This window comes from Schizophyllum commune (genome assembly GCF_000143185.2).
Source record: "Schizophyllum commune H4-8 unplaced genomic scaffold SCHCOscaffold_5, whole genome shotgun sequence".
Classification (NCBI taxonomy): domain Eukaryota; kingdom Fungi; phylum Basidiomycota; class Agaricomycetes; order Agaricales; family Schizophyllaceae; genus Schizophyllum; species Schizophyllum commune.
In genome coordinates this window covers 388,663-408,461 of record NW_026089542.1, presented here as the reverse complement: position 1 = coordinate 408,461, position 19,799 = coordinate 388,663, and the positions used below count along the sequence as shown (strand labels likewise).

Sequence of the window (19,799 nt, the reverse complement as noted above, 5' to 3'; positions counted from 1 at the left end):
GCCCCTGCAACGCGCGCCAGTGAGCCTTGCGAACTGACCGAATTGGAACCCCGAACTCGACGTGCCCCATCATCGTCAAGAGCCAAGAGCCTAGCCTATATCCCATCCCATCCAACGCACGTCATCTTCGTATCATGGCCAAGGGGAGCAACCCAAATAGAACTTGCTGTAGGGTGCGATGGATGGATCATAGTTGAATTCGGACAGAAGGCGACTGTAGTGAATGCACTTGCATTGCCGGTTCGGTGGGGGAGGGAGGCTCGGTACGTGCACACATGAATACAGAGGCATGCCTGCTTATCTTTCCTAGGTCCTAGCTCGCATGTTGTATGATACAATAGTTGCTATACCATCCACTGCCGACGTTCGTGCACATCGAGCCATGCATCTGATCAATGAGTAAGGTCAAGCTTAGCCCGCCGTGTCTTCAACGAATCATTCCCAAGCCGTGGGCTGTCGGTTCGATGGGCCTGTCGGTCTTGCGCTTCGACCCCTATGCACCTATTCATCATGGTGCGCCGTGTCGACATACGCTGCCCACGTTCTGTCGACGGAAATGCTATTCGACATCCCTCGACATCCGGGCAGAAAACTGGCGGCAGACGCATTCCGTCTCTTGCATCTTTCCCTCTTCCTGGCTACCTACGAAACTCGCCTTGAGTGAAACCTTCGCCCTCACGCCTTTCTCCCTTCGCGTAACATTGTCAATCTCTCCATAATGCCAGGAATCCTTTCACATCCGGGTCCGCAGACGACCGCTCTCACCGCAACCCTCCATGCGATACTCTCTCCATCGTGGAACGTCCCCCCTTTCAACGATCTCACCTCGATCTCCGAGGAAAAGATTCTCTTCAACCTCGTCACGACCAACCTCGCCCGGCATAGCGTCATGAGCACCGTCGGGCAGCGGCTGCTGCTGCTCGGTGTCCAGACGCACCTCTGTGAAACCATCCCGGACGCATCGTTTGAGTTCATGACGGTACGTATCCAAATCTCGCCACGCTACCTTTACACTCATCAACGCCTAGACCATTAAGCGCGCACTCACGGACCGCGCCGTACACCAAACCATCATGGTCAAGCAGGCCGCGTACACCGCCCGCGTCCCGCGCGGAAACCATCCCCACGCCCAGGAGGTCGTCAAGATGTTCGACGCGTACATCGGAGTGCACTGCGATGCGTTCGGGCTCGCGCGCTCACAGGCCTTGGTCAAGAACATCTATCTTCAGCCGGCAGTCGCCGCTTGCAAAGGCGTCAAAGCTTGGTACGAATATTACAACGAGGTTTGACGATCTGCCTTGTACTGATCGTACTCTCCGAGTCTAGGGAGGCTACGACGGGAATCTGCCTACGCGGTGGTTTCTCCAACGGTGATGGAGATGGGCATCAATCTCCTCCTGACGGTACGTTGGTTCATTCCCAGCGTCCGTCAACTGTCGAGCTGATTCATGGATAGCTGCATCGGCTATGAAGGCTGCGCTGACCGCCTTGTATGCGACGGATCTTCCCCCCAATAGTCCCGAATTCACGCTCGAGTTCACCGCTACATCTGAGGCCCATCGTTCGAGCAGAATGGCTCTCGGTCAGGACGCAGTCCACGCCATGGTCGTTCTTCAGATCGCTCAATTTTGGGAGGACATATCTCCCGCTATGCTTGAGGTATGTCAAGCATAACGAGCGCAGTGCGCCGTGCAGCTGACTCAGGCGTTCCAGCGCGTCATCACCATCGTCCTCAGTCAGGAATTCTTGCACCATATCCCGCATCGCCTCGACCCCAGACAGAGTCGCTGGCCAAAGAAGGATGACCATCTGCAAGTCCTTTTCTGGTTTGGATGTCAAGCGCTGGCGGGCCGCGAACAAGCGATGCACGGCTTCGTCCACGAGGTCATTCGGCCTGCGGTCATGGCACTGCGGGGGTTCTACTTTCCGCTGTACGTCTCCTCGATTACCTACCATGCCCTTCAATTGACCACTTTTCACAGGTATCTTCCGAATGCCCGCATCCCCGTCGACTGGTCTAACCGTCTTGTCGTCAACCTACGTTCGTACTTGTGAATCTTCTCTGGTCTGGATGCTCATGAGTATTTAGCCATGCAACACATGCTGCTTCGCTATGTCGAGAACCTCGCGCTTGGCCTTTATGTGGAGCTCAACTCCGACTCGCGCGTGGAGATCTTCGTAGAGGATGCTCAGCGACTCTTGCAGACAAATTCTCGGCATGTCGTGTATCACGACTTGATGGGACAGATAGGTACGCATACAAGTGGCTGTTGATTCAACTACTGAGCGACAACACACAGATAATACGTCGAAGTTGCTCGAAGACGCTGTGAGTGAACATGAGCTACAGAACTCGCCCGACGACTGTCTCGTCGTTGCAGTATGTTGTGCATCTTTTTTCGGTGTTGGGCCACTGCTGATCCTCACTTAGACCGTGACGGGGCTTCAGGGGGACACTTGCATGCAGCAGACCGATGTCCAGCGGCTCGTCCTGCTCACGCTGCCACTCCATGTGCACGCTACCGTTTTTCGGCTCGGGGCTTCGGCAGGTAATCAGCTCGACGTGAGTTGTGCATCTCAGTGCCGCCGTCGTTATGCGTAAGGCTAATGAACTGCTACCAGGGTTCCATCATCTTGCGCATCCGCCGCGACTCGCTCTTCATCCTTTTCGAGGGCCAGGAGGCGACCGATCTCTACTTGTCGGAAGGTGTATTCATCCATCTCGACAAAGAGTGTGTCCGTCGTCAGCTTCGTGCCCGCAGGTCTCTAATCGCATGTTAGGATACGACGGGGGCAGTGCTCGGCCAGGCTCCTGAACTTTGTCCATCGCAGCATCGATCGGACCACCCTCGCGCAGCGCGGGCTCTCCGCCTACCGCGACCTGCTGCTCCCCCCGCCTGGCCCCCTCCTTCCGAAGGTGGGCATCAGGATCCCTATGCCAATGTTCTCGGGCGAGAAGCTCAAGGTGCATTCGCGCGCTGGCCGCAACGCGGGCTATATTCCGGCGGCTGAGTGCCCGGTCGTCGCTGGGTGCGCGGTTCAGTTCCGTGGGAATGGGTATCTTGGGTCGGATCCTATGGTATGTCGTTTTCCTCTGCTCGTTCAATGCGAAGTTGACCGACCGGTCTTCCTAGGCGCTCTTTAGTCGGGACGATTGCGCATACCTGTGGGACTACGCGCTACGGTTGCACGACGGGGGTTGGACGTGCTCCATCCTCTTCAACGGCCTCGTCTCCGAGAGGTTCCTGAACAACCTGAACGTCGCGCTCCCGCAGCTCAATGGTGTCGACGGTCAGTGGGTGCGGATGGATTGTGAGTGCGCTTCGTTTGGGAGGCTGCGACCGGCGCTGATGATGACCTTCCAGCTCGCGCGGTGCAGCGTTGGGTGGTCGAGGTGGTGCAGGAGAAGGCGGAGGTGCACCGCTTCTTGGACAACGGAGTCAGCAGTGTCCGTCCTGGGGCGAGGATGGACTTCCTCTGCAACTAGGCGCGTTGTTCTTGGGTCGTTGTCCTCTGTGGATGTATGTTTCCGAGTCTTGTCTTGTGTGATTGTGGCGAGTTTAGTATAGTGTTAGTCGGTCTATAATGGGTATTTGGGGATTTCTTTGGTAACGCGGATGGACTTAAATTGCAAGCGGAGGAGCGTACGAGAGGGAATGCGCTGGGTGGCACGCGCGAGAACACTTGTATGTAATGGGCGTCTTTGAGAGCACCGACGCGCTGGCTCTCCTCCTCAGAGAAAGCAGAACCTCGGCGAAGACACGATTCCCGCGTGCCATATCACACTCACCGCGGTGGGAAGGCGAGCCGACCCGGTGGAGGAGGATGAGGGATGGAGCTCCGAGACTGAGAACGAGGGATCGGGGAAGGAAGAACGAGGATCTGTAAGTCAAAGAGATGGTGTACGGATACATTGCACTCCGATCCAACAATTGCATAAGGCACAAGCCGCCCTTCGACTTCAACACCGACCGAACCGGCAATGTCCACCTTGAGCGAGGCCCAGAACCAGGATACTGCGACACCCATTTTGAGACCGCCGCAGAGAGCGGTCACTGGGAAAAATTGCGGGAGGTTCCCTCGGAATGCACACGCATCAGCGCAATGGCACTCCCCTACTACTCGGGGAACATGCAGAGGCCATGTCGCGTGACGGACAGCATCGGTGCCGAGATCACGTGTATGCAACGTGCGTTAGATAATTCGAACTTGATCAGTCTATGTGATTGTGCGCGTTATAGGGTACGACGTGGTCGGGAAAGTCGTAGGATCGAATACAGCGATCTATGGGCTCTGCTTGGACGCCTCTCCCTCGCGATTCGTCACTTCGCGCGTTCACTATTTTTTCGAGAGAAAGATAACCCGTGGCCAAACCACGCGAGACGTATCGTAAAGGTCGGAGAACGGTTGCAACGGTGGCGGCGGAAACGTTCACTGAGTAGGAGGAGGTGCTTCTGTCTATTACACATCCCATCTGGTGAGTACTGAGTCCTGGGCAGACTGACTTGGATAATGGGTAGCGCGTCATCTTCTCCAACCCGCTCAGCGTCTCACAAGGCGACGCTGACAGAGTATCAAAGGCTCTCAAACCGCGAGTCTGTGTCAAACAAGGTGTATAAAGATGTGCACGGCCGCAAAGCGTAGTGTAATATAGGTGGAAGAGACGGTCATAAGTCGAGGCGGTATGTACACAAATAATGAGCAATAAAGGCCGAAGCAGGATACAAATGGTCAGGTCAGTGTCCTGTGTCCCTTCAACAGTCAGCGTATGATGGTCACGACGTAGGGAACGGCGTATTGAAGGGACTGCATTTGGCGGTGGCGATGGTGGCTGGCGATGTTGAGACTGAGGGTGAGATGAGTTGGGAGACTTCGATTAGCGTCTACAGATCGAGCAGTCAGATATAAGCGGGGAAGAGAGGTAGAAGTAAGACATACCGAGACAACCGTGCTAGGCGGGGACGGTGGTCGAGGGCGATGTCGAGGAGAGGAAGCAGGTCTTGAGGCTCCAGTGACGGGCGGCGAGGACGTCGTTGTCAGCAAATGTTCAAAGGCGAGATGCGCAGAACGTACCAATTGATGCAGACGACGAGCAGACGACGACGGCAGCACCGTCGCGCTCAGGTCTCCCGCGAACAAATCGTAGCAGGGCTGCCATTCCGACGAGCCACTCAGCTACTAGTCCTCGCGCCCGCCCAGGTCTTGAAGGCATGGCGCGCGTCGGGGGCCGGCGGCAGGCGAGTGTGGGCTCGACGACACTGACATGGGGAGGGAGGTGAAGTCCCATCCATCCACCAGCACCGACGAGCTACCACCCCACCTTGCCGCGGACGTACCCAACACCGTCGCGGTCGTCGGGCTGTTGCAGGCGACGACGTTGACGGAGACCTTGATCGCTTTGATTCCACGAAGAAGAAGAAGGCAAGAGAGGGCGGCCGGTATATATACTTCTCGCCGCGTGACGTGACTTCAACAGTCACAGACGCGTGCGTCGCGTGTCGCGTTTGTTGATGGCACGTAACATCACGGTCACGGTTTGGGAAGTATATATGTATACCGGCTGCCCTTTCTTGCCTTCCCCTTCTTCGTGGAATCAAAGCGATCAAGGTCCCCGTCAACGTCGTCGCCTGCAACAGCCCGACGACCGCGACGGTGCTGGGTACGTCCGCGGCAAGGTGGGGTGGTAGCTCGTCGGTGCTGGTGGATGGATGGGACTTCACCTCCCTCCCCATGTCAGTGTCGTCGAGCCCGCACTCGCCTGCCGCCGGCCCCCGACGCGCGCCATGCCTTCAAGATATGGGCGGGCGCGAGGACTAGTGGCTGAGTGGCGCGCCGGAATGGCAGCCCTGCTACGATTTGTTCGCGGGAGACCTGAGCGCGACGATGCTGCCGTCGTCTCTGCTCATCGTCTTCATTGATTGGTACGTTGTACGCTACTCGCCTTTGTGCACTCGCTGACAACAACCTTCCCGCCGCCTCTCGCCGGAGCTTCAAGACTCGCCCTCCTCTCCTCGACGTCGCCTACAACCACCGACCCCGCTTAGCGCGGTTCCTTCGGTATGTGGCACTCATGATGCCCAGCACTCATTGCTAATGGCGTGGTACCTGTAGATCTCACTACTCTTACCCACTGTGGTGACTCTCATGCCGTCGCCGCATGCATTGTATAGCGCGTCTCCATCTTTGTGTATTATTGATCTATTTACTGGTCGGAGAATATACATGATTCTCTTCATATTCTTGTCGTTGGGCGTGAACGTCGAGAGGGAATAACAATCTGGGATTAGCCTTGATGCGTAGCTATCGCAACGAACGCATCGCGAAGCATTGAGCACCCCCGCGTCGTGACACTCAGCATCGTCGCTTGGGACGCTCTCGCGATGAATGTGTATCTTAGCATGCTCTTGACCGTGACTCTATGGATACCACGTTCGATGGGAAACGAGGAAGGCGGAGCATGGCCCGACGAGGGTTTCTTGCTCGAGACCGTAGAGGTGCAGGATCTTGAAAATGTCGGCGCCTTTGAGAGATACGATCGACCAGGGAGAGGTGCGTGGAGACTTGAACTGTGCGAGGCCGGTGGAATTGGCGAGCTTGACAAGCGCGGGACGCGGACCTAACCGACTCGATCTCGGCGTGCTATGCCACGCATTTAGTGTAGATATGTTCATCGCGCGCGACGACATACCTTCAGCACGCAAGGACAAGTGTGTGTAGCGACAGCGCGGAGTACGTGGCGAAGGCCTTGGACCTGAAGCTGAACTTGAGGGTCTGCACTGCGGGCAGCTTGCAGGTAGCCAAAACCCTACTACAACGGACAAGTGCTCTGCAATGACGCGTCGGCAAGCCATGTTCTGACGCGATGGAGGGCTCTTGCTGGTCACGATTACACGGCAAGTGTTCGAGATGCCTGACAGTCGGAGTTGGCCGATGCCTTTGGGTTCGTCGTCTTGAGAACGGGCAGAGAGGGATTGATTGACGTAGACGCAGCACGAGGGGCAGAGATCTGAGCATTGATGCGCACTAGGTAGTATAGAGAGGAGTGGATCTCTCTACGAGGGGTTCGCGGCGCAGGAAGACCGACAACGATGTCTACTGTCGACGGTTAGCGTGTCGATCGAAGGAAGATGTTGAGCACATACCTAGAGCGCAGGAAGAGAAAGCCAGGCTTTTATGGTACCGCGCGTTGCTTTCTGTAAGGACAGAGAGGCCCACAGCCCGGGCTTGAAGCGATATGTATGGAAACCGGGCTTCAGATTGGAATGACAGCCTCGGGGTCTTCAACCTCGCGATAGCCGACTGAGAATCAGAATCTTGAGGCGCAAAGACTTAAGACATGGTCTGGTCGTACTGTAGGCCGGAGGATTAAGAGGTGCTGGTGGTTGAGAAGGTGATAGCGCGCGACGACATGGGGAAGAGGACAGAGCTTGCCGATCACTCGATCAGGCGTTCCTCTGTTCCCTCCCTCATGGCGCCTGACCTCGCCGCGCTGCTTCACCTTGACTTATGCAGCATCGACATCTGGACTACCTGCTTTAGGATTGTCATGGCTCTCGTCTAGTTTGTCCGCTCAACGAGCACACGGTAACACGCAAGGTCGACTAGCATCACCCGCTCTAACAGTGGATCTCGAAACTGCTAGTCTTCCGTGTCAATCGAGAACCTTTTCAACTGACTGCAAGGCTGGCGACGGGCTGACAGTCCCCTGAGCTGCAATAAGCCTTTGTCAATTGTGTGGGTCGCCCGCATCTCGGTCATGGAATAGCGCGCGATTGTCCTATGACCCGCGGACTCCGTAGACCCGCCCGACTTTGCGGCTGCGACTTCTAAAAGGTGCGTCCCAATACCGCGTCCGACTACCATCAACGCTAACGTTAGATCATCAACCAGTTGGTTTGCCCATGATGGGTCGATGTACAGTCGCGTAGGTACGCACTGCGTTCAAACTGTCAAGCCTATCATATGCTCACCTGCCCCTTCAGTTACTCGTCTTACAGCCTGCGCTAGCCATACACAATATAGACCTTCATTTGCCCGTCATATTCCGACACGTCGGAGCCCTCAAGAGGCGCACGGAATTACCGTTGAAAGTCGACCCCCATGCGTTGTGCGCGATCTCGCCGTCGCTGTATTGCCGACGGGTACCGCCGGTGAGAACGTCATTCGACGATGATGTCCGGAAGCCACCGCCGCCGGCGACGCGCTCGCAGAACACGCTCCTGTGCTTTTCACTCCCATCTGGCTCTTACGCGTTCACCCCAGTGAAGACTTACCCTCAATCTTCCTCGTCTTTTTTGCAATCTTCTTCACGAGTCTTTCGCCATTCCTGCAGTCATCTAGAAGCCGAGCCCGCAGACGACCGCTCTTCTCGCCAACCTCGTCACGGCCGACTTCGACCTCCATGGCGCGACAGAAGCTGTGAGCACGCGGTCGCTGGAGCACGGCGTCAGACGCAACTCTAAGAGACCGTCCCGGACGCGACCGTCGAGTTCGTGACGGTGCGTTTTCGAGCTTTGTACATGTCAAGCGCGCGCTCATGGATACTGTCGTACATCAGGCCATCATGGTGAAGCAGGGCGCATATAACGGCCGCGTGCCTCGCGGGAGTCATCAGCTCGCCCAGGAAATCACCCGGATGTTCGAGGCGTACATCGGCGTGCACTGCAATATGTTCGGGTTGGGGCGCTCGCAGACGTTGGTCAAGGACATCTACCACCTCCCGATGGTCGCCGCCTGCGAAGCGGTCAAAGTTTGGTACGCCCCGGCGACATAGTACTCTCGTCTATTCGAGCTGACCCAAGCCCCAGGGAAGCGACCACCAGCGTTAGCCTGCGCGGTGGTTTTAATTTCGGCGCAGGGTCAGAACATGTACCTCAACCTGACGGTACGTCACGTCGTTGTCTGTTCACTCGGTCTATATACTCAATTCTGTCAAACATGTAGCAACGCGAGCTGCGTTGTCTGCACTATATACGACGACGCTTCCCGACGGCTGCCCCGAACTCGCGCAGGAGTTCGCCAGCACACCGGGGGCCCATCGCCCGGGTAGGATGGCGCTTGGCATGGATGCGCTTCACGCCATGACTGTTCTCGCCATCACCAGCTTCTGGGAGGATATAGCTCCTCCTCAGCTCTGGGTACGTCGTGGATCTCTTGTCGCGGAATGTATCGAGGCTTACACTTTGCTCAGCGTATCGTCTCCGTCATTCTCAGTCAAGAGTTCCTCCACCACATCCCGCACCGCCTTAATTCGCAGCTCGTTCGTTGGCCCAACAAGAATGACCATCTCCAAGTGTTCTTCTGGTTTGGATGCCAGGCGTTAGCAGGGCACGAGCAGGCGATGCAGAGCTTCGTCTATGAGCTCATCCGGCCTGCGATTCTGGCGCTGAGAGCGTTCTACTTCCCGCTGTGCGTGGCGTCGAGCGTCTACGCCGCCATCTTTGCTCGCTGACTATTCTCTTTAGGTATCTTCCGAATGCTCGCATCCCCTTTGACTGGTCCAATCGGATCATCGTCAACCCAGGGCAGTACTTCATCATTGACATATAGTTCGTGACGGCTGACTGGCTTCCAGCTATGCGGTACATGCTTCTCCGCTATGTCGAGGGGCGCTCCCTCGGCCTCTACGCCGGGCTCATGCCCGATTTGCGTGTCAAGACCGTTGTAGAGGATGCTCAGCGACTCTTGGGAACAGAGACGCAGTATATCACATACGACGACACGATGGGGCAGATCGGTGCGTACCCCAGTTGCTCTTATGCCGCCAACTTACCGACCAACGGCCGTCAGACGATCCATTGGAGATACTTTAGGACGCAGGCGGCACATGCGAGTTATCGGTCTCGCCTGAGTTCTGCTTGATCGTCACGGTATGTGCTTGTGGTGGAACGAGTTTCACACCGGTGGCTCAATTCCGTACAGACGGTGTCTGGCTTCCCCACTAGTATGGTTGTAAATTCTGGACAAAAACCGTGGTTAGTGAATCAGTAAGCAGTAGCGATTCGAGCGCTTGCCTCGATCACTACTGCTTTCGTTCACGCACTTGTGATGCGATTCGGTCGCTTTTATCACGCAGCGAGGGGCACCATTTTGATCGCTTTCACGTGCCGGTGATTGCCGATCAGCTTGAACACCCACAAGGACCCCCTTGCCTTCGAAATTCGAGGCGTGTAGACGGATGATTTTGCATCCAGCCAGATCTTGAACGTTATTTACAGTACTAGCGATGGCGAATCCGTGTCTATAAAATGAGTTTGTTGGAAAATAGTGAAAGTGGAAGGGGTCCATCGCTTTGGGTGGCTGATTGCTAGTGATCGAATCACGCACCGAGCGGTCAGTGGTCAGTGATCAATCACGCACCTAGTGATCACTAGTATCTGCGTGATTTTGATGCTCACGCATCTTCACGCAGCTGGCGAGTGGCCAGTGAATCGCTGGTGCGTGATTTGAGACCGAAAATCGCTCATTTTCACGCAAATCATAGTGATCACACCACTATTTTCACGCAAAATCACTCGATCAGTAGCGGTATACTGGGTTTTGTCCAGGATTTGCAACCATACCACTAGGCCAAACACCGCCAATATCGAGGCTGTGATCGAGCAATTCCTTTGCCTCAACTTCCCGCGCAATCTGCAGTCAACGATCCTTCGGTTCGGCACTGTCAAAGGCGAGCTTGATGTGAGCTCAACGCACGTCTTGTCATACCAGGTTGCTGACGCATGATGTCCGCCTCTCCTCCAGGGCTCTGTTATCATGTGCATTCGCGACGACTGCGTTTATTCCATCTTTGAAGGCAACATGATGGCTGAGAGTCGTGTGAGCGCGACGCGACGAGAGGTCCATCCAGAAGTCAAAGCACCGCGGCTGCATTGGATGATATTATCACCAGAGCGACAGGCCCCGGTGATGATTGAGAGAGCTTGGACGAGCGTTGAGCTATCGAGCACGTACCTTTGACTAGATACGCCGAGGGACTTTTGAGAATCCATGAGACGTTAAAACCAGGTCCAAGTGAGTCGTGTGCGAGAAAGCTGACGCCGGCCATCAAATGATTATTGATCCAGATTAGGATAATCGAGGCCTGCCCCGAATATTTGACGGTTACCGGCAAGCATAGGGAGCGCGGTAGGTCAATTGCAGTGTGGCGTGCTGCAGCCTGACCTGCCCCGCTTGCTGCGTATTCCCGACCTCATCCATTTTCTCGCCTCTGACGATAGGGCGCAGACAGTCGGCGAGGAGGAAGTGGATCGCCTTCGATGGGTGCCGCGGTCTTCTCTGTCTCTCGAAATAGTATCCATATGCATTTACCTACAGCTTCAAGGCTCGCAGTCTCTCCCGCTTCGCGAACGACTCTCATCACATTCAAGCCGTGAGCTCGTCTCCCAGGGTGCAGGTGCGTTGGTTAGCACAGCGCTGGTGACCGAGCGCGTCGAACACATGTGGCGCATATTCCATCTCCATATTGGCATACAACATCCCCAACACAGTGCCGGCCTTGCCTCTCAACTTCTATCGCATCCACAGATAGTATGGCGCCGAGATTGAAGTTGAAGTCCACGTCTGCGACGTCGACCAGGTACGCATGCTTGTTGAGCGGCCATTTGTCTTTACTGAGACTTCGTCTAGGCAATCATACCGCATCATATCGATGCCCGGCACGTCTACTGGGCCACCTACCCACCCCAACCCTCTGCTACAGCCTACAAAGACAGCCAGCACATTAAAGCCTTCCACCCGCTCCCGCAAGGGCAAAGGAACACCGCGCATCCTGAAGAACACCCCTCCCCTCGTCCCCGGCGAGAGCGCCAAATACCGCCTCGAACAAGCGCGTTTTCAGATGTGGTCCTCGCATCCCTTCGTCGCCGCCTTCTGTGGCTTCGCCGCGCGATGCGCCGCCTGCCGCGAGCGCATCAAAGGGGACTCTCGATCTAGGCAATGGAGCAACACGAACATACTGCGGCACTTCGGTAGTTGTAAGGCGCGCAAGGCGATTGAGGCGGTGGAGATGGCGTATCCGCCGCCGATGGAGGTCGAAGCGCCTTTGGAGGTGAATGATGAGGGCGTGAGGTATGAGGTTTACCCTGGTGGGGCGCCGCCGCCTGGGACATCGCTTGGGCAGAAGGGGAAGAGGAAGCGGGAAGGGCCGCCGGAGGTGGAGGTGGAAGAACTCGACCTTCGTCAGCCTACGAAGCAGGTGAGTATAGATCACGTTTGCCGCTACATAATCTTTCTCATGCCTGCCTATAGATGACTTCGAACAAGCGCCGACTAATTTCGACCGCTGAAGCAAGTCCGTTGCGCGTGCCCCCTCGCAAGGTCGTACCTCTGCGCAAGACTGCACCTTCTCGCAAGACTGCGCCCCCTCGCAGGTCCAAGCCTCCCCGCAGGTCCACGCCACCTCGCACGCCTCCGCCGCCTAACACGGTCCCGCCTCTTCTGCCTAGCACGACTTCACCTCCCCCACCTCGCACCACGCCGCCTCTCCTTCCAGCGATCGCCGCAGAGATCATTGATTTGCCCTCGGCCACGCCATACTACTCCACGATGCCTACCAAGGATCCTCTACCCCCGCGATTTCGCACGAGATCACCCTTCGTCCACAACCTCGAGCCTGATCCAGTCCAATCCCCGGCCGACTGGGACAGTTTGAGTCGGAGGATGGCTTCGACGAACGCTACTCGTATAGCGTGCCGATCACTATCCAACAAAGACTTTCCAAAGAGCGCTCGACGGCCGGTCCGTCGAGTGCGGACGATCTGCCTTCGTCTTGATCTCATGTCTCTATCTTCCTTTCCAGTGACCCCTGCCTTGTCCACCTCGTCTCGACCGTTCGCCCCGTCTCCCTTGTCTATCTTATAGATACAGTGTACGCTATAACCCATCATATTTCTTATATCTCGCCAGAGAGGTCGGTTAAGCTAGGAGCTCGCGCGGTTCTGACCTGACAGCAGCGTAGCCGCCGTGCGACGGCAACTTCCGTCCCAAAAACGAGACCGCCCTCGTATCCGAGTTCAAGACAGAAGCCCATACTCAAAGCAATCCCTGGGGCGCGTCGACGTATAACGAAGTCCAACTTGAGCTTTGACGCACGCTTACGAGGAAGACTCGAACTAGGCGAATAATGGCAGATGTTCATCGATGTATTAGGCGGTGATCACAACGCAAGGGCAGGGTACGATGTATTGTAGGCAATGAGTACAGAGGTGATAAGAAGTCCATATACAACGGTGAGGTGCAGAGGCGGCCATGCGAAGGTGCTGATCTATATAGGAGATCAGTCATCCGTGAGCGAGATGCAGAAGACGATGTACCGAGTAAATCGCGCTAAGCGGGCACGCCGGTACCGAAGGCGGCACCGAGGAGAGGGTCTTGAGGCTCCGATGAGCAGAGGCGAGACGTGCACAAAGGCGAGTAGCGTAGAACGTACCAATCGATGAAGACGATGAGCAGAGACGACGGCAGCACCGTCGCGCTCAGGTCTCCTGCGAGCAAATCGTAGCAGGGCTGTCATTCCGACGCGCCACTCAGCCACTAGTCCTCGCGCCCGCCCAGGTCTTGAAGGCATGGCGCGCGTCGGGGGCCGGCGGCAGGCGAGTGTGGGCTCGACGACACTGACATGGGGAGGGAGGTGAAGTCCCATCCATCCACCAGCACCGACGAGCTACCACCCCACCTTGCCGCGGACGTACCCAGCACCGTCGCGGTCGTCGGGCTGTTGCAGGCGACGACGTTGACGGGGACCTTGATCGCTTTGATTCCACGAAGAAGGGGAAGGCAAGAGAGGGCGGCCGGCATATATACTTCCCAAACCGTGACCGTGATGTTACGTGCCATCAACAAACGCGACACGCGACGCACGCGTCTGTGACTGTTGAAGTCACGTCACGCGGCGAGAAGGATATATACCGGCCGCCCTCTCTTGCCGTCTTCTTCTTCGTGGAATCAAAGCGATCAAGGTCCCCGTCAACGTCGTCGCCTGCAACAGCCCGATGACTGCGACGGTGTTGGGTACGTCCGCGGCAAGGTGGGGTGGCAGCTCGTCGGTGCTGGTGGATGGATGGGACTTCACCTCCCTCCCCATGTCAGTGTCGTCGAGCCCACACTCGCCTGCCGCCGACCCCCGACGCGCGCCATGCCTTCAAGATTTGGGCGGGCGCGAGGACTAGTGGCTGAGTGGCGCGCCGGAATGGCAGCCCTGCTACGATTTGTTCGCGGGAAACCTGAGCGCGACGGTGCTGCCGTCGTCTTCTGCTCATCGTCTTCATCGATTGGTACGTTCTACGCTACTCGCCTTTGTGCACTCGCTGACAACAACTTTCTCGCCGCCTCTCGCCGGAGCTTCAACGCTCGCCTCCTCTCCTCAACGCCGCCCCCGACTACCGCTCCCGCCTAAGGTGCTCTCGCAGGTATGCCATCTATCCCGTCGCTTCCGTTCCATGCTAACGTTCCACGCGCACAGGTCCCTACTTTCGCTGTACCCGATGCTGGCGTTCGTGCTCCTGGTCGCTCTTGCCTCATTGTTGCTGCGCTCGATGTACTCGGTGGTGGTCCTTGCATTCAGTGTTCTGTAGCGTCTGTATCTTATGAAATGTCTATTTCATCGTATTCTATCTATCTGCTCGCTGCCCCTCGGGACTAAGCTCGCTTTTCTCCTTGATCGCGCCGCTGTCTCTTCGTCTATACGCCCCCATCGAACGAGTGTCGCGGAACGGTGTTGTGACCCGGACGCGTCAGAGCCGTCAAGTAGTATGTTGTCGAGCGTATGACATGTGATGGGGCTCAGGCGCGACAACGGGCTAGATATTGGTCACCTTCCGCGCCTTCGCCTTCCCGCCTTGCCTTGAACCATGACATCGCTGGACCAGAAGCTACCGCTGCTCATCTACAAGCGCGCAGAATTTCCATCCTTGCAAACAGGCGACTCAACACCAAGGTATCACGAGAACGACCAGGAGGCATGCGAAGTTCTGGGCAAAGCTCTGTGGGAGGCGAGCGTCGAGAAAGTGACCAAGGTCCTGATACCCGAGGCCAGTGGCCACGCGCAGGTGTGAGGTCCCTTCCGTGCATGCGAATCGTCACTCAAAGGCATGGACAGATCGCAGTCGCGATGAACGCGCCGAAAGTTACGCATGCCGTGTTCATGAAGACGCTCTCGGGCACCCGGCGGCGGGCTGAACAGACCCTCTATGGATATTTGGGCCATTTCTATGCACAGGAGCGGAAGAGCGCGACTTTCGACAGCCCGGAGACGGAGGTACGAGACTGGACCGTGGAGGTTGCGAAGATCCTCTGCAAGGCATGCCTCGATCTGATTGACAAGGACGGGACAACAAGGTGCGTAGCAAGCGACAGAAATGAATATGCAGGAGGCTAAGCGGACTTTCGCAGTGAGCTATTGAAGCAAGCCACAGAAGCGCCCGAGGCTGCCATCGAAGCGAAGGATAGTACAGGATGTGCGTATATCCATTCTGCACATCGCGTGCCCTTGCTGACCGCATAAGTGACAGCGACTTTCGACGCGCTGGCATTCGTGACAGGTCGCGAGAGTTGGGTTCGTACTGGGTCTGGCAACAAGACCAAGACGTGCGCGGCGATGCCAGAGTTGGTGGAGATGTCGGCAGCAACAACGGCGAAGGTGTAAAGCTGGAGGAAGAACGATCATAATGATCTGTACGTCTCATGCGCAGCGAGAGACTGAAACTGAGGCAGAGCTAGAGATCGCTAGAAGGAAGGCCTCCGGCATTTGCATGGGGGTACTCGCGAGGGTGACGGTGGGCCTATAGTCTGCGCGGTGTACTTCGGTCGCTGTCGATCCAGCGTTTGATACGGTTTCGGTCATGTACAGCAGGGTAGACTAGCACAATGGGTGGAGGGGCTTCAGCTTTCAGATAGAAAGATCGCATTTGGAGGCCAGGCTGCGACTGGTGGACCGGACTAGACTGGATGATCAACGATATAGACTTGAGGAGCTCGGAAGACGTACCGGACAGCTGAATTTTGTGAGGCCCCTGATCATACGCCAGAATCAAGAGACCCAAGGCGAGAGAGGCACGACTTATGGAAGCCGGAATCGAACAGAGCATGGCAAGTTATGGTCAGAAGTCACGAATCATGGAGGGAGAAAACAAGAAGCCGCGATGGTTGAGCATCTCGATCACCGATCACTACTCCCCCGCTTCCTCTCCTTCTCTCTCAGCGTCACGGACACCTCCTAGAGGGCACACGAAAGGACTACCAACTGCCGCAGATACCTTCAACGCCTCGAACTTCGTGTGGATGTTCCTTGAACGCGACATGATCATCACTATATAACGCTCAGCGCTCGGGCTCCGTTGGCGTTTGGAATGGCGATTCCCCAGCAGGATTGGCCCTCCTGCCTTCTGCCATCTCGTCTTGCTGCCTCATCCGATGAGTGTGCGCAGCGCTTATAATCAGCGAAGCTGCCGAAGGTATGCCCATGCGTGCTCGTCGTCTCGTCCAACACTCACGTTGTCTATCCACTCACAGGGTGGCAGCTAGATGACTCTGCGAGGTCTTATGGTTGTTCTAACAGCATCACCAATGACAAGTGTTGTGCGAGCAAGAAGAGCTACTGTCAAGATGTATGCGACGCGACGCGGGGGCGACGACAATGAGGGGAGCCCCAGTTTCCCCTGATCAATCCGCCTTCAACGATGGCTTCAACAACCTCACCTGGCAATATCACCGTCCCATCCCACTCCCCCGATGTCTTCTGCGTGCCACATCCTCTGCTGCTTCGTCCGTAGCCTCCAAGTGGCCTCCTTTCGTCGGTCCCAGCAGTTCCTCCAATTCCTCGTCTAGTATTGCGGCCTTCAGCCTCGAGGGTCAGTGCTGCTGATTCGAGAAGTATTCTTCAAGACGACTCACTGACGGGCACGACAGCATACTCCGGGAGTGGTGGGAGGGGCAAAGGTCCTAGACTTTCCAGTCAGGGAGCACCCGCGACACCGGAAGGCATAGGGCAGAGATGCACAGGCTGGTCGGCGCGGGCGAGGCCGGAATTCACCTCCCCTCCTTCCTCCAACGAGCTCTAGGTCGCATTCAAGGTGATTATAACTTGCTTGTACGCGACAGAATACGTTCACTTACAATCCCGATCAGTTCTGCGAAGTGTCGCCCTGGTCAAGACCCATTAAGAAGTTCCCACTCCCACGTCGTTCACCTACGCGAAGACTGGCATACAACGCACCGGATGGCCTTCTCGATTCCTTACAGTGTATCTACCTGTCTATCTTCGTCGACGTCTCCACCCACCCCGTCTGTACTTGCGAAACGAGGCTGTCTGGCGTCGCACTCGTCCGCGCTCACGAGTACAGGAGCAAGCACTGCATGACTACGTGCATCGGCGTCGACGCTCGCACTATGGTCAGGCCTTGCTCGATTGGCACCGTCGCCAGCAGCGGCATTCTTCGGTCTCCCTCCAACTACTGCGACCGCGTAGCAAGGGTTCTCGTACGCTGTGAAGAGGAAGAAAACCAAGATTGCTGAGAAGAACTACCGCACGGAGGGGACAAGCGCGACCACAGAGAGCCAAGCCAGCGCCGTCTCTTCGCCTCCAAACCATGTCTAGATACGGGATAGTCCCCAGGCAGGACGTTGACGACGACGAATGTCAACTTCGGGAATACGTCCACTGAGCGCCATGTCGCTCCTTGTTCTCTTCTCTTCCCATCATCACGACATCTCACGCAAGGAGCAGCCGTGTTTCTGAACGATGAGCGGGAAGGCGGGCGGCTGGTCAATGCTCGGTCAGGTTGTCCTCGTGTTGATTCAGCTGCGATACGAAGGAACCCGCATCTTCGTGCACCCTGCGTGCCCAAAGCGCGCACGATGCGACGAACACGGCCCTCTGTCCTCTCTCCTGCGCTCCAGCCTCAGGCTGTTCACGCTGAAATCTGCCGTCTCTAGGACCGGCACCAGCCAAGCACACATTGTCATCCTCATCCAATACAAGTGCGCTTCGCTTCCATTGCGCGGGGTCACCCGCCTGCCATGCGGGTACGACAGCCGCACTGAGCATGCTTCGAAGCGAGCAGGATCGATATGAATAACAGCAGGCGCCGCGCGACCAAGCTCAGGCGCCCTCCTTCGGACCGCGCCTACAGAGTGGCCGCGATCCCCAACAACAGCCGCGCATCCGCTCCTGGGGTCCTACGCAAAGAAGACCTCGCTATCCGTCGACGCGAAGCTGCACAAGTCTACAAGTGTAGCCCAATTTCGCCTCGCAAGAATACCCTACCGCCCGAGAATGGGTACGGCTCGGACGAGTAGTCCACAACTCGCGCGTCTACGTCTACCAACTCGGCAACGGCGTCGAATGAGAGACGGCGATGACGAGCCCAAATTCTGAAGCGGCATTCAACTATAGTACGGTCGCTCGGTAAGTGGCCGTCTAGTCCATATGAAGGTGTCACTAAATCTGCGTGCAGATATGCGAAGACTCTTGCCCCGCCTAGAAGATCACCTCTTGCAGCCTACGCGCGCTCGCCTCGCGGCCAGGGTTGCAACCCGCTCACCAACGATGTGTCATGCTTTTCCGTGCCCTGTTTGCGTTCTGTGACACTACCGTCCATCCGCCTCGCGCGAGTTTGCTGGCAGTGGCACGCTGTCGCACTCTCAGCCCTCTGGTCGTCCATCAAGCCCGAGCAGGTCGCGATCCAGGTCCGTCCGAACGAAGGCCGCTGTTCGAACCCAGGTCTGCATATAGGTATGCAGTCGTGACGCTCAGTCCCGGATCTACCACCCTCTTATGATGAACGAGATCTTCTTGTGCATTTGTGTACGTCGAGGTGGTTTGTGCGAATATCAGGAAACTCACGCGTATCTCCAGTACATCCTGAGCAATGCGCTTGAAGTCTGTAGGGCGTGGGTTTCATGGTCGCATAGCCATCTTGCGCGCGGCACGCTGCTGCTGGGAATAATTGCCAGCGTAGGTACTACGCTCTTTGTCTCCTAGTTCTTTTCCTCATTCCTTTCCTCACGCTAGTTGTCGCCGTCATACGCGAGGTCCAAGTCAGTTCGCAAGCGAGGGCTTTGAGAAGGGTCGTGTTTACGCTGGAGTCTCGCATTCACCCTGCCGCTTGTCATCACGAATGTCCTGGCGACGACGCTCGTGAGCGCTTAGTCCGGTGCGTTCGTTGTCCTTGGAACGCCGTGCGTCATATCTCAATCTCACCTCTATATGCAGGGCCTACCGACGCGGCGTCGCTGTATCACTTTGACCCTTCTCGGGCGGAAGCACGGTCGGAGGGTGTTCGTGTTGGCCGCATCAGACGCGACTTCCACCACAGGGCTGCGTCCCAAATGAATACTTCTATCCTCGAGTCTGGTGTAGTAGTATCCTGTCTCATGTGTGTGCGTGTCTCCCTCTCGTCGCGCATGGCTCTCGCTCAACCCTACATCCCAGACCAACATAGTCGTACTCGAAGCCTATGCGCCACCCATGACCAACGTGATATGATTCTTAGTGGAATTGAAATTATCCGAGTCACTTCTGCTGATCATAGACTGCTCGCAGGGCGCTTACGCGATGTTCGCCATCCTGGTGGTGACGGTATACCAGTGCCACACAAGTAGGTCAATGATTCATGGCCGGAGCCGTTATAAGGCGTCGATGCGCTTCGTCTCGTACACAACCGGTCCTTCGGATGTGTCGTTGTACCCGTCGGGCAGAGGGATCTCAAGGGCACGAGTCGCGTGGGAAGTGGAAGCTATCGAGCTGACGAGTCGGCGAAGTCGGTAGTAAGGTCCTGGCCTGTGGCACCACACATACGAAG

At 56.5% G+C, this 19,799-nt stretch overlaps 9 protein-coding genes across 9 annotated transcripts; 7 read left to right on the top strand and 2 right to left on the bottom strand.

Moving 5' to 3' along the window:
- Positions 1 to 835: 835 nt before the first annotated feature.
- SCHCODRAFT_02537748 (uncharacterized protein) lies at positions 836 to 3,640 on the top strand. Its single transcript, XM_003037725.2, has 13 exons — positions 836 to 979; positions 1,029 to 1,264; positions 1,327 to 1,403; positions 1,457 to 1,659; positions 1,714 to 1,931; positions 1,983 to 2,041; positions 2,090 to 2,251; positions 2,301 to 2,380; positions 2,432 to 2,563; positions 2,623 to 2,732; positions 2,782 to 3,079; positions 3,135 to 3,312; positions 3,366 to 3,640. Exons 1-13 carry the CDS (start codon positions 890 to 892, stop codon positions 3,485 to 3,487), a joined length of 1,965 nt encoding a protein of 654 aa, XP_003037771.2. The 5' UTR covers positions 836 to 889; the 3' UTR covers positions 3,488 to 3,640.
- Positions 3,641 to 4,834: 1,194 nt separating this feature from the next.
- On the bottom strand, positions 4,835 to 5,442 carry SCHCODRAFT_01334881 (uncharacterized protein; the record flags this gene model as incomplete). The annotated part of the gene is made up of 4 exons (XM_050341467.1): positions 4,835 to 4,883; positions 4,939 to 5,006; positions 5,074 to 5,201; positions 5,264 to 5,442. Coding segments are annotated over 4 exons (424 nt in total), but the record flags the coding sequence as incomplete, so codon positions are not given.
- Positions 5,443 to 5,883: 441 nt separating this feature from the next.
- On the top strand, positions 5,884 to 12,773 carry SCHCODRAFT_02666280 (uncharacterized protein; the record flags this gene model as incomplete). The annotated part of the gene is made up of 21 exons (XM_050346569.1): positions 5,884 to 5,921; positions 6,326 to 6,549; positions 7,800 to 7,833; positions 7,891 to 7,928; positions 8,023 to 8,150; positions 8,341 to 8,418; positions 8,558 to 8,754; positions 8,808 to 8,884; positions 8,944 to 9,137; positions 9,191 to 9,408; positions 9,465 to 9,513; positions 9,550 to 9,736; positions 10,412 to 10,436; positions 10,548 to 10,680; positions 10,744 to 10,818; positions 11,067 to 11,127; positions 11,324 to 11,395; positions 11,527 to 11,578; positions 11,629 to 12,196; positions 12,250 to 12,371; positions 12,623 to 12,773. The coding sequence occupies 21 exons, from the start codon at positions 5,884 to 5,886 to the stop codon at positions 12,771 to 12,773; spliced, it is 2,721 nt and encodes a 906-aa protein (XP_050200333.1).
- A 656-nt stretch (positions 12,774 to 13,429) lies between these two features.
- On the bottom strand, positions 13,430 to 13,797 carry SCHCODRAFT_02447881 (uncharacterized protein; the record flags this gene model as incomplete). The annotated part of the gene is made up of 2 exons (XM_050342542.1): positions 13,430 to 13,556; positions 13,619 to 13,797. Coding segments are annotated over 2 exons (306 nt in total), but the record flags the coding sequence as incomplete, so codon positions are not given.
- Positions 13,798 to 14,036: 239 nt separating this feature from the next.
- On the top strand, positions 14,037 to 14,641 carry SCHCODRAFT_02620946 (uncharacterized protein). The gene is made up of 2 exons (XM_003037723.3): positions 14,037 to 14,408; positions 14,462 to 14,641. The coding sequence occupies exon 1, from the start codon at positions 14,135 to 14,137 to the stop codon at positions 14,393 to 14,395; it is 261 nt and encodes an 86-aa protein (XP_003037769.1). The 5' UTR covers positions 14,037 to 14,134; the 3' UTR covers positions 14,396 to 14,408; positions 14,462 to 14,641.
- Positions 14,642 to 14,849: 208 nt separating this feature from the next.
- SCHCODRAFT_01207584 (uncharacterized protein) lies at positions 14,850 to 15,763 on the top strand (the record flags this gene model as incomplete). The annotated part of the gene is made up of 4 exons (XM_003037722.3): positions 14,850 to 15,047; positions 15,098 to 15,336; positions 15,391 to 15,455; positions 15,510 to 15,763. The coding sequence occupies 4 exons, from the start codon at positions 14,850 to 14,852 to the stop codon at positions 15,641 to 15,643; spliced, it is 636 nt and encodes a 211-aa protein (XP_003037768.1). The 3' UTR covers positions 15,644 to 15,763.
- Positions 15,764 to 16,633: 870 nt separating this feature from the next.
- On the top strand, positions 16,634 to 17,057 carry SCHCODRAFT_02666275 (uncharacterized protein; the record flags this gene model as incomplete). Its single annotated transcript, XM_003037721.2, has 2 exons — positions 16,634 to 16,847; positions 16,906 to 17,057. 2 exons carry the CDS (start codon positions 16,634 to 16,636, stop codon positions 17,055 to 17,057), a joined length of 366 nt encoding a protein of 121 aa, XP_003037767.1.
- Positions 17,058 to 17,624: 567 nt separating this feature from the next.
- SCHCODRAFT_02245770 (uncharacterized protein) lies at positions 17,625 to 18,259 on the top strand. The gene has a single exon (XM_050342183.1). The coding sequence runs from the start codon at positions 17,738 to 17,740 to the stop codon at positions 18,068 to 18,070; it is 333 nt and encodes a 110-aa protein (XP_050200331.1). The 5' UTR covers positions 17,625 to 17,737; the 3' UTR covers positions 18,071 to 18,259.
- A 94-nt stretch (positions 18,260 to 18,353) lies between these two features.
- SCHCODRAFT_0254858 (uncharacterized protein) lies at positions 18,354 to 19,483 on the top strand (the record flags this gene model as incomplete). The annotated part of the gene is made up of 6 exons (XM_003037720.1): positions 18,354 to 18,403; positions 18,453 to 18,684; positions 18,854 to 18,952; positions 19,010 to 19,151; positions 19,211 to 19,377; positions 19,430 to 19,483. 4 exons carry the CDS (start codon positions 18,354 to 18,356, stop codon positions 19,058 to 19,060), a joined length of 432 nt encoding a protein of 143 aa, XP_003037766.1. The 3' UTR covers positions 19,061 to 19,151; positions 19,211 to 19,377; positions 19,430 to 19,483.
- Between the last annotated feature and the right edge of the window lie 316 nt (positions 19,484 to 19,799).

Bases quoted from the DNA above. Each gene is read 5' to 3' on its own strand.
- SCHCODRAFT_02620946 (XM_003037723.3), top strand. From the start codon at position 14,135: ATGCCTTCAAGATTTGGGCGGGCGCGAGGACTAGTGGCTGAGTGGCGC.
- SCHCODRAFT_02537748 (XM_003037725.2), top strand. From the start codon at position 890: ATGAGCACCGTCGGGCAGCGGCTGCTGCTGCTCGGTGTCCAGACGCAC. The intron at 1,660-1,713 runs GTATGTCAAGCA...CAGGCGTTCCAG, and splicing joins TATCTCCCGCTATGCTTGAG to CGCGTCATCACCATCGTCCT. The intron at 2,252-2,300 runs GTACGCATACAA...GACAACACACAG, and splicing joins CGACTTGATGGGACAGATAG to ATAATACGTCGAAGTTGCTC.
- SCHCODRAFT_02245770 (XM_050342183.1), top strand. From the start codon at position 17,738: ATGAGCGGGAAGGCGGGCGGCTGGTCAATGCTCGGTCAGGTTGTCCTC.